The 12,020-nt window shown below is 44.0% G+C and overlaps 1 protein-coding gene across 1 annotated transcript in view; it reads left to right on the plus strand.

Annotated features, from left to right (window-relative positions):
- The first annotated feature begins 2,424 nt into the window (after nt 1-2,424).
- The window catches only part of HDAC2 (histone deacetylase 2), a 31,288-nt gene continuing 21,692 nt past the window's right edge, over nt 2,425-12,020 (plus strand). Inside the window, exon 1 of the mRNA XM_070417877.1 lies at nt 2,425-2,726. Coding sequence (XP_070273978.1) covers nt 2,675-2,726 — 52 coding nt within the window. The 5' untranslated portion in view covers nt 2,425-2,674. The remainder of the gene's footprint in view (nt 2,727-12,020) is intronic.

Consider the following 12,020-nt stretch of genomic DNA (forward strand, 5'->3'; position numbering starts at 1 on the left):
AAGTTTAAGTGACTTGTCCCCAGTCATAGGCACTAGATACAATCATGTGCAGGACAGACCTGGTCCCTCCTTTCCTGAAACTCTATTCTAATGAGAAGTTGTGGGCAACTGTAACTGGGCAAGTGTTGAGCTAAAGGGGTACAACCACCACATAGGGGCACAGGAAACAGACTTGAGGGGAGGGTAGAAGTCTCATTTTCAGAATTCACTATGTTGACCCTGAGAAGAACATCAGTTTCTACTAAATTAACTTAATTCTATTCTCAGAATATACCAAGTTGATTTTGGACCGGATAGAGAAAAAAAGAAAGCATAGGAAAGGAGGCAATGGCCAACTTCAGTAAAAAAAGAAAATGTATTATTATTGCTAATTTATCAATTATGAATAATTGGTACAGTCATAATATTATGAATTGTGATTTATCTAAGTAAGGTGATATCTATATATTGAGGGATGGAAGATAAAAAAATAATATGTTTATGAGAGGGTATTAGAGTATAAATATATGGTTGATTCCTTATAGGAAGTAGTAAAACAATAGGTCAAACTGTAAAAAATCAATTACTCCCAAACGAAAAAAAAAATTACACACACACACACACAAAGAAATAATAGTATAAGGATGTTACTAAGAAATATGAAGATAAATCTCAGGAGAGCTAAAAGATACGAAGTATCTGCGGAGTAGAAATTGATTGTGTAGAAGGTTGGGACAGGGTCTGCTGTGAAATAAGTTTGATTTTTAAAAAATGTTCCATATCGGTAAAAATAAATTTTAAAAAGTCAATACCATGTAATTAACTCTTACCTCTAAGCCAATGTCTCTCACACTGCGGCTTCTATACCAACTGCATCAGTTAGTTACCTGAGGTGCTTGTTAAAAATACAGACTTGGCCCTGACGGGTTTGGCTCAGTGGATAGAGCATCGGCCTGTGGACTGAAGGGTCACAGGTTCAATTCCAGTCAAGGCCACATGCCCGGGTTGCAGGCTCAATCCCCAGTAGCGGGTGTGCAGGAGGCAGCTAATGGATGTTTCTCTCTCATCGATGTTTCTAACTCTCTATCCCTCTCCCTTCCTCTCTGTAAAAAATCAATAAAATACATTTTTTTAAAAATACAGACTTGGAGGGAGGTGGATTTACTTTTCCTAAATTTCTTGGGGGGAAATTGCTCTTTTAAGTGTGACCACCTTAGGGATTTTGAAGTCAAATAGCAAAATAAATATTTTTAGTGACTCCAAATGGTTCCTGCTTCAACAAGGCTTTTTTTTTCTTTGTAATTGGTGGTGGTGGTGGTGGGGGGGGGGGGGGGGGGAGGGGGAATAGTATAATATGTATTTGGAGAAAATTGTGAATGATATAGTTGGAATAAGTGTGCTACACTCAAGACTGTCAGCGGCCCACCCCCCACCTACAAGGTGGTTGGCGTAACGCAGGTGCTTGATGAATGGTGACTTGAACACAGGTATTCACACCTTCCGTGAGCTTTGCACATCGTTCTCTTAGCTCTCGGCTCTGGTCTCCGGCGTCCCGGCAGCGGCAGCGGCGCAGTGTATTACTGCAGGGTGTGTGGGTTTGGGAGAAAGACTGAATTCAAACCCCGGACCATCAACAGTTGCGAGGACCAAGTTCCTTCATCCCAGTTTATAAAGAAGGGATAGAAATCAAACGTCTCAGAGCTGTTGGAATTTCTCAAATGAGCTAACAGGCGTTCTACTATAACTAGGGATCAGGGAAACACATCATAAAAGCAAACGCTCGGGCCGTGCCTCGCGCAGAAAGGCGTCCACGGGCGCTCATTCAAATCCAGGCGGCGCGCTCTCCTCCTCACCGTCTGTGATGTCACTTACCCGGGACCTCAGGACCTCGGAGCACGCACTGGTGAGAAGAGAAAGAAAGAAGGAAAAAAAAAAGAAATGAATACATGAGGAAATCGAGGCGACCTACCATAGAATGGCCCCGGGCTGTAGACTGGCGGGGAGGTGGGTGCCGGAAGCCGTGCCAAATCCGTCCCACCCCGGCCTGCGGGCGGCACGTGGTCGGTTCCGGCGGGAGCTTCGCGACAGTGGGGGCGGGGACGCCGGGGACTGCGCGGAGGGGGCCTGGGCGGCCCCGGCTACAGTTGGGGAAAGCCCCCTAACTGCGCATGCTCGAGATAGGCGCAACCACTGTGCGCAAATCTGAAGGGGAGGACAGCCACCCGCTCCATGCTCCTTTCCATCTACTGGAAAAGCGGAAGCCTGCTCTTTTTTTCCAATTCGAAGACTGTATTTGCCCCGTCCTTCTTCAAGTTGTTATTTATTAGAAGGCCTCGTGCTTGAAGACTGAAGGGGCCTTTTTCTCTAGTCGTGCCCCTTCCTTCCCCGTGGAAGCCACAGTGGACGCCTCCCATCTCCCCTTCGCCTCCGGAGGTGGTTCGCCCCCTCCCCCTCCCCAGTGTCGCGAGTTGGCGCCGCGGCCTCCCCCGCTCCGCGCTCTCTGCCCCTCCACCCGGCCGTACCGAGCCCTTCCGGCACCCTCTCCTCCCTCGGTCCGTCCTCCCCCTCGCGAGACGGCCGCCCCCACTTAAGCCACAGCCCTTTTCTCTCCCCGCGGAGCCGGGGCGGCGGCGGCGGCGGCAGCGGCGGCAGCAGCAGGAGGAGGAGCCGGGAGGCGGCGGCGGCCGGGGAGCCCATGGCGTACAGTCAGGGAGGCGGCAAAAAGAAAGTCTGCTACTACTACGATGGTGAGAGGCCGGCAGGGCGGGCGGGCGGGCAGGGCCGGGCGCGGGCTGGAGGCCGCCGTGGCGGGTGGGCACCGTGCTGAGGGGTGGGGAGGAGGAGGGGTCGACGCGCGTCTGCTTCTTAACCCGTTCCGGCCCCGATCCCGTTCGTGGGAGCCCCTTGGCCGTGAGCCGCTGCAGGGGCCTCTGCGACGGGAGCCGGGGGGCACCCCACTTTCCCGGGACCCTCTCCGGCAGCGCGGTCCGCGCCGGCCTCCCCGGCTTCGTGGTGGTGGCGGCGGGACGGCCCTCCCTGGCATCGCTCACGCCCGCCACTCGTGGGAGCGGAGGCTTGAGGGTGCCCTGCTCGGGTCTCCTGCACCCACCCCCTTATCCCAGGTCCAGACATCTACCCGGGCCCAGACTCCACACAAAGCCCGGCGGCCGCGGGAGCTCCGCCCCTTCGGTCCTCCCCGCCCCCCCGTCCCGGCTGGTTCCCTCCCAGTCCCCGGCTGGTTCCCTCCCTGTCCCCGGCGGGTCTGAGCTCCGGATCTCCGCCCCCGGGCTCACCCCGGACCCCCCGACCCGGGTCGGTGCTGCCAGGTGGCTGCTGAGGGCGGGGACCCACGCTCGGCGCGGGGCACGCGCGCACCGGTGTTTCGCGTGGGCTCCATCCCCTCTCTTTTGTTTGCCGGTTCTTTGAGCGCCACTTTCTCTGTATTCAAATGGAGACGTCTCGCTTCCTCCGTAAAAACGAGGGTTTTCGCGTGTGAGTCGGGTTAGCCTTCGCGGGAAATGGGGCGGTGGGAGGGAAAGGTGGAGCTGTTGCTGTTCGCGTCGCGGATCCGACTGGATGGGTCCCGGCTTGCCCCTCGGAGGGGTGGCTGCCACCCACTCCTTTGTTGCTCTTTGTTCCATCAGGAAATAGCGCCCGGCTCCGGAGGTCCCGGGGAGCGCTGGCATCTTGCTTGTGAGGCTGTGTCCCGGTGGTGGTAGTCCCGGTGTAGGGAAACTTGGGGCAGGTGCGGAAGTCCAAGGGATCGGGGAGCTCCAGCTCACTGTACGTGCATCACAACCGTCAGGTTTTCATTGCAGGGTCTCATCTCATTTGCAGTTTGAGCTGTACTGTTCAGTCTCCGAGCCCTGTTTTCTGAGCCAGCCTAAGTTACACTAAGTGGTGGAGTAGTAACCTGTTTAACAGATTTCACAAAGACCTGCCGTGGTAAATGGTGTGTAGTAAGTTCCTCTCCAGAGTAGGAATTCTACAACTTAACAGAGGACCTGAAAGTCCTATCTGATTTGTCTGAAGCAGTACACACTTTGGAAGCTGTTTCCTACATTTGGTGGATTATAAGTCACAACGTTTTACAGAGGTGGAAAGACCTTAGAGGACTAGGTCAGAATAAATCTGACTTTAATGTGAAGATGGGCACACTGTATCTTTTCAATGGGCAAGGATGAATCTTTTAATGCCTGTTTATATAAAATAACCACCTGTGTCATTTGTGGAAAAAATCTAAAATCTTGCAGAAGAAATCTAAATAATCTGATATTTAATGTAACTAATACTAAAGAGTACACCCGTGTTTTAAAAACATTTTTTGAGAATACTGTAATACAAGTTAGTTTGAAATTACGCCATCGTGGAGGAGTGGGGATGGGATTACATTTTCATTTTAACATCAACTATTAAAGTTTCTTAAAATTCGTTCTTTAAGAATTCATGCATATTTGGGGTCACTGGCAAAATCCTGGCCTTGCATTCCCTGATCATATTGGAAAGTAAATAACCATGTGTGTAAGTTAATTTTTAAAACGGTATTGTTCCTAAGATTTAGAGATTTGTTCTTGTCAGAGCTTAGGGTAAAGGAGAATGGTTTAAAAGGTGTGGGGGAACTAGTGCTAAGGCTCTTTCTGCCGCTGTTAGTTGCTGTTGACAGTGATTCTTGTCACCAGGCTTGAACTGCAGAACCAGGAGGTACACTTAAGTAGCGGTTTTATGAACAGCTGTAGGTTCCTAGACCCATTTATGTTGAGCCTCTGTTGAGGAAATGGGAGCAAGCACTGGTCCCAAGGGTGGGATGGAGGCTTGATAGGTGGAATGGAAGAGTGGAAATAGTTTAAATCTCATGGTTCTGACTTAATCAGTACTTTACTGCAGAACTATTCACCTGCTTTACCTGGTGGCCAACAGCTGTATAATTGAATGTTTGGAAATTTCTGGTTAGCTTATCTGTTTTTGGTCATATGATTCTCTCTTGGTTCATTTTTACAATGGAATTTGTAGTCACTTACACTTGGAATATTCTTTGGGTTTTTGTGGGGAAAAGGCTAATACAATATTTTGCAGAGATTATTAAATTGGATTGGTACCATGCTAATTATGAGCATGTGATAGTATGCTAAGCTTTGCACAATTCCAAAAGCTTTCATATAAAGGTACCAATAGTGGTGTTTTTTTTTCCTTTTTTCTTTTTTGTAAATGTAAAGAAAGAGGATGCAAGTAATGCAGCTTCTGTGCCACAGAATTCTGTGACTAGAAGATATATGCAACATGGAATTGATTGGGAATGGGTAGTATCAATAGTAATAGGGCCTGAATAATCTGCTAGCCTGAATTAACTGGTTTTAATTTGTTGGTACAGAAAATGGAAGAAAGGTTTTTAAAAAAAGAGGGCGGTAGCAAGTTCTATAACCACAGGAATCCTACCTTTAGGCTTACTGGGACCATTAGGCACACTCTTGGTGACACAGACAATGTTTGTCTTGCAAGTGAAGGGGACTTCTAGAGACATGTATTTTTTTTTTCTCTGTATACTTTATAGTGTGTCTTAAGTACTATACCCTTAGATCATTGGAATGCTGGTTCCAAGTAAACTTCAAGGCATTGATGAATGAGCTATCCTTTAACCGTTGGGAAAAGTTAAGAGAAGTTCTTATTTCTCATAGCTCCAAAGTTTCCAAAAACATATTTCTAAAACTTGGCCATCTTGTTGTATATACTCCAAGATTATCAATAACCTGTAAAAAGATACAGATTCAGTTACTGAGTTTCCTTCTGGCTTTAAAATGATGTGATTTCTGTACTTAAATGTAATTAGCAAACCAAGCTGTGTTTAGACCATGATTACAGTATGTTTTTAATCCTTAATCTAGAAGTGTTAACTATTCTTTGTTTTGACTTAAACTTGATACCAATTACATTAAATGCCTGTTTTACTATGTATACAATATAATAGGGATGTGTATACAATTGACCTTTGAACTGTACAGATCCACTTATATACAGACTTTTTTCTTTTTTAATCCTCACCCAAGGATATTTTTTTCCATTGATTTTCAGAGAGAGTAGAAAGGAGGGGGGCGAGGGAGAGAAACATTGATGTGAGAGAGAGACATAGAAACTGATTAACCGACAGGGCAATAAATACAGTCAGTACTCCATATCTGTGGATTCAACCAACCACTGATCAAAAATGGTATCTTCAGTCCATGGTTGGAAATCCACGGGTACAGAGAACTGACTATATGCATTGTTCAATGTCATCTTATTTTATTTTATGGTTTTTATTGATTTCAGAGAGGAATAGAAACAGCAATGACGGGAGAATCTTTGATCTGCTGCCTCTTGCATGCTCCCTACTGGGTCTCGAGCCTGCTACTCTGGCATGTGGCCTCACCAGGAATTGAACTGTGACCTGGTTCATGGGTTGATGCTCAACCACTGAGCCACACCAGCTAGGCTCTATGTCATTTTATATGAGGACTTGAGTTTCTGGGGATTTTGGTGTTCATTGGGCAGGGGGGCAGTTGAGGGGATCTTGTAACCAGTCTCCTGCAGATACCAAGGGAGTACTATAGCTAAGTTTAGGGGGTGTCAGAAGTTATAGGAGGATTCGCCACTGCAAAAGGGAGGGGTTCCGTGTTCCTAACCCACCTACCCTCCCGTTGTTCAAGAGTCAACTGGGTACATAATTTATATAATTGGTCTGTGCTCTGTTTTTTTCCTCATCTGATAGGGTGTATTAAAATGTTTGGAGAGAAGTGATTCAGAGAAAAGCACTCAATACTATACAGAGATAGAATATAAAAGTTAACCAAGATCATGCCTACTGATATACTCCTAGTTTACTGTAGCAGGTTACTGTATAAGAATTCCACTTGGCAGCCAACTATTGACAGGCTTTCTTAGACTTTTATTTATAACGATAGTGCCAAAGTATTTTGCTAGGTATCCTTTAATACAACTGCTTGGTTTCTTAGCTCTACTATAAATCTTTATTATCCATAAAATAGGTAATCATTTCTCTGGGAGTAAATCAGAATGTGCTGGGTGAATTACAGAAGTTCATACATACCAGTGGTCTTAATTACACATCATTATTTAATGATAGTAGAACATAACACTTAAAATAAGACTGAGATGTTCCTATGTTTGGGTCCTCTTCCCCCTCATATTCTTTACTATTCACTTCCTTCAAATTTCACCTTACCAGAGAGGCTTAACCCCAATATTGGTTTTCTCCCTGTCACTAGTACCGCCTAACTTGTCTTCCTTCATGGATACTAGTAAAAGCTTCATGATATCAGAGTCTGTTTTGCTTATGCCTATACCTCCACCATCTAAATTTTTTAAAAGTAAAGGAGTTTTAAATTATTGATGAATAAATGTTTAATTCCTTATGTTTTTATATAGAGATCAGTACTAACATTCTAATTCTTCCTACCACAAGTTACAGACAGGTAGGATGAGGGGCATTTTGTCTGTTTTACGATGAAAGTAGATTGATATCCCTGTTCACCTCAGTCCACCCCTTATCCTTTTCCACATTGACTAGCTTATTGTAGCAGGAGAGGTTAACAGCTGGTGCCTAAAGATTTTCCCCCCTTGCTGACACAAGAGTGGGCCTATTTTCACTGCTACAAAAAGATTTCCTGCCGAAACCGGTTTGGCTCAACTGATAGCGCGTCAGCCTGTGGACTGAAAGGTCCCAGGTTCGATTCCGGTCAAGGGCATGTACCTGGGTTGCGGGCACATCCCCAGTGGGAGATGTGCAGGAGGCAGCTAATCGATGTTTCTCTCCCATCGATGTTTCTAACCATCTATCTCTCTACCTTCCTCTCTGTAAAAAATCAATAAAATATATTATAAAAAAAAAAAAAAAAAGATTTCCTTTGCTACCAGAAAAAAAATTTTTTAGTAGTTATTTCTTTCCCTTTAACAAAACTTTAAATGCTTCTATTAACAAATCCTTAAAGGAAACAGCTGGAATTGGGGAGGAGGGAGGTAGCAATCATAATAGTATTGAAACATGGATGAGACCAGATTTAAAAGTAGGTATAAGGATGTTTATACTGTTTAATAAGTCTTATTTCTCTATTTTAATAGCAGTTGGCTTATACTTGTTTATGAAATCAGTTTTGGGTTCAGAAATACCAAGTGGTCTTAAAGTCTCTACTATGTACCAGGTAGACAAAAGATTATTTGAGTCTTAAGAAGGAAATAAAAGAGTGTATGTTAGATGGTTAGAGAGGACACCTTTATAGGGTAATCAGACAAGGTAAGGCCTGAAGAAAGAGAATGGGCTAGCCGTAAAAGAGTTTTTTTCTACATAAGACATTGCAAACTGCCCTGGCCTGGTAGAAAGAACCTGGTGCACTTAACCAAAAAGAAGCCAAGAGGAAGACATAGGGGAACCATGGGGAGCCAGGCTAGAATAAATGTTTAGAGAGGACACCTTTATAGGGTAATCAGACAAGGTAAGGGCTTGGATTTCAGGAGTGTAAAATATACCTTTACCCCTAAAGGTATACAAGACTTTGTTGTAAGCGATTTAGGAAGCCATTGAAGGTTTTTAAGAGAGAGAACTCTTGAAGTGGAGAAAGGATGGTAAAGAGTGGTAGAATGTAAGACTGAAAGCAAGAATTAAATACATGTTGGTCTACATCTATAATAATAAAAGCGTAATATGTAAAACGATCAAACAGCAGAATGACCTTTCAGATGACCTCACTATGACACACACGCACTGGCGCCAAGCCAGCCAAGGCGGGTGCAATGCGATTGGTTGGGGGGCCCGGCCATCGCCCCGCAGAGGGGGGTGGCGCTCCAGGGAACTGGGGATGTGTGGTGGTGGACTCGGACAGCAGCACCCGGCCAAGGTGGGTGGGGGGATGGGGGGGGGCAGGGCCAAGAGGCAGCCAGGGCCACGAGGTCCCCGGCAGCCGGGGCTCTGAGGCAGCTGGGGCACGAAGGCCTATCTTGCACGAATTTTGTGCATCGGGCCTCTAGTAAAATATAATGGTTGCAGCTGACAGACACAGACACATACATTAAAGGAAGGTTTGGGTGAGTAAAACCAATAAAACTTATTGATGGATTGGTAATGGTGTAGGAACTGGGTAGTGGTGGTACAGAATAAAGAATAACCTAAAAGTTTCTAGATTGAGCAATTAAGTGATTCATTCCTAAGAGAAGACGATTTAGGGCAGCACTCCTGTTCACTGATTTACCCAGGCACCCAGAATAATGCCTGGCACATGGTAGGCTCTTGATTTGTTAAGTGAATGAATGAACGAACAGGTGAAACCCTGATATTTGAATGTTGGTGGGTGACTGGCTATGGGTAGGGGTGGAATCCAAGAAAGTGGCACTCTCAGTAAAAATCAAGACTCAGTGATTCAAGGAGGAATAGTGACCAGTGTGTTAAAGGTGCTAGTGGACTAAGCAGTTTGTGGAAAGCAAAAATAATACAGTAGCTTTTTTAAAAATCTTTTTCTTGAATCATTTTTTTAGTCAGCTTTTCTTTAGGGGTAAAGGTATATTTTACACTCCTGAAATCCAAAATGATCTGAAAATGGGAGGGGGGGGACTCATTTGGAATCAAAAGCTTAACCTGAATTAATATTTATGATCTTTACTCCATTTATTGTGAATATTTACAGAATTTTTGCAGAAATATTAAAGTGTGATTAGAGAATGCTGTCCAGATTCCAGGACATCACATAAATAATGGCAGATGTAACATTACATTTATAAAACCTGAAAAAAATCTGAAATACATGTAGTCCCAACGACTTGGATAAGAGACTATAGACCTTAATAGCCACTTTCATACTGATAACTTCTGGAAGAGAGCGATTTCTAAAATTTTTCAGTTAACTAATTCTTTATGGTATTGTATCTTTTCAGATAACTAATTCTTTATGGCACAGTAACAAAGTTTGTTGATTCAAGAAGCCACCTTGAGCTAATTTTTCTGGATAATTTACTTCATTGGTAGAGGGGTGGGTTTGTGTGTGTGTGTGTATATGTATGTTTTCATATATTATTGATTTCAGAAAGGATGGGAGAGAGTGATAGAAACATTGATGATGAGAGAGAATCATTGATTGGCTGCCTCTTGCACACACTCCCTATACTGAGGATTGACCCACAACCCAGGCATGTGCCCTCATCCGGAATTGAACCATGACCTCCTGGTTCATAGGTCAACACCAACCACTGAGCCACACCAGCTGAGCTGGTAAAGTGTTTTTGATTATTTTGATGAAAATCAGGATGACATTTGCTCAGTGGATGAAGCATTGGCCTATGGACTGAAGGGTCCTGGGTTCTATTCCAGTCAAGGGCACATGCCTTGGTTACAGGCTCTGTTGATCCCCGGCCATGGTCAGTGCACTCATGTAGGAGGCAACCAATAGATGTTTCTCTGTCTCTTCTCCCCCCACCCCCCACTCTGTCTAAAAATTAATGGGAAAAATATCCTTGGGTAAGGATTAATTTAAAAAACATATTAAATACAATAAGTAAATAAAATGCCCAAATTACATTACTGACCATTTAAATAAGCTGAATGAAAAGCCATCTTTACTAATAAAAGGGTAATATGCTAATTAAGGCGACGTCTTCCGGAAGTCTGTCCATCCAGACAAAGCCACAGCAGCTGCGAAGCCCGGGGCTCAGGCAGCTGTGAACCCCAGCAGCCGTGAGCCCTGGTGGCTGCGAGTGGCAACAGCAGCCGGGTGATGGGGGCGACACCTTCCCCTGATCAGCCCGGTCGCCTCCCGCTTGCTAGCTTTGTGACTTGGCAATATTACCTGATTAGTCTACATCTCACCCTTCTTCATTGTTATAAAATAGGAACAGTAATAATAATTACTACATCATAGAGTCAAGAATATTAACAGATAGTACATGTGAAGTGTGTAGAATACTGCCTCCTAGTAAGCACTCAATAAATGCTAATTACTGCCCTGGCCGGTGTGGCTTGGTTGGTTGGAACCTTATCCCATGCACATCCCCAGTCAGGGCACTAGGGGGAAGGCAACCAAATGTTTCTCACTCTCCCCCTTCCCCACTCTCTAAAATCAATAAGCTTGTCCTCAGTGAGGATTGAAAAATAAATTATTCCATTAATTAAATGCTAATTACTGCTGTCACCATTATTTTATAAAAAAAAAACATGCTTGCTGAGAAATTGCAACAGTACTTACTATACCTTCTATACAGATTATTGGGGTCTTTACCATTATTAGATTATTGGTGGCTTTTCATTGGATTTTCAGTATGTCCATAATCAGAGTATTTGATCTTAATATACACATTTCACATTAGTAATTCTTCACAGAGGTAGGTGGAAGTTATGTGGAGACTATAGTTTTATTCTTCTCTTGTGATCATCATTGGTGGCGATGGTAACTTAGAAATACCTTCCTTGCATTAACTTGTAAATATGATGCTTTGTAACTCTGTTGGGCTTTTCATATCTAAGATTCATTGAGATCAGGCTGATTTCAAGGTACTATATATATTGCCACCTTGTAGGACAAGAGCTTTCCTTGGAAGGTAGATTGTGATAAATGGAAAGGCATTTCATATCCACATTGTCCTGCTTTGCTAGTTGTCTGTATTGTCTTAGTTTTGTTGTTAGCACCTGCATTGAGAAAGGTGGCTTTCCGTATGACGGTGTATATATGAATTGTTTTCAGAAGAGAGCTTATTTAGAAACCGAAGGGTTAAGTAAATTAGAGGTGTGATAGCAACAAAATCAATGGACTGTTATCAAAGTTATGAAAGAAATAAGTTTTTTTGAGTTCTCAGTTTCCACTAAACAAACAAAAAGGTGTGTGTTGAGGCGGGATTTTGAAAGATTTTTTTGATCCTAAAGGTGAGTAAATGACATTATTTATTCTTAGCTTTTATTATGTAAACCCATGTTGAAATGAATGACTTGAAGCCATTAAAATCAGCTTGGCTCTCCTAACAAAATTTTGGAGTTGCTTTATTTAAAACTAGAATTACTACTAAAAGTAATT

The sequence above is a fragment of the Myotis yumanensis genome, unplaced genomic scaffold, assembly GCF_028538775.1.
Source record: "Myotis yumanensis isolate MYYU_CA2020_CCGP unplaced genomic scaffold, mMyoYum1.0.hap1 SCAF_6, whole genome shotgun sequence".
Taxonomy (NCBI): Eukaryota; Metazoa; Chordata; class Mammalia; order Chiroptera; family Vespertilionidae; genus Myotis; species Myotis yumanensis.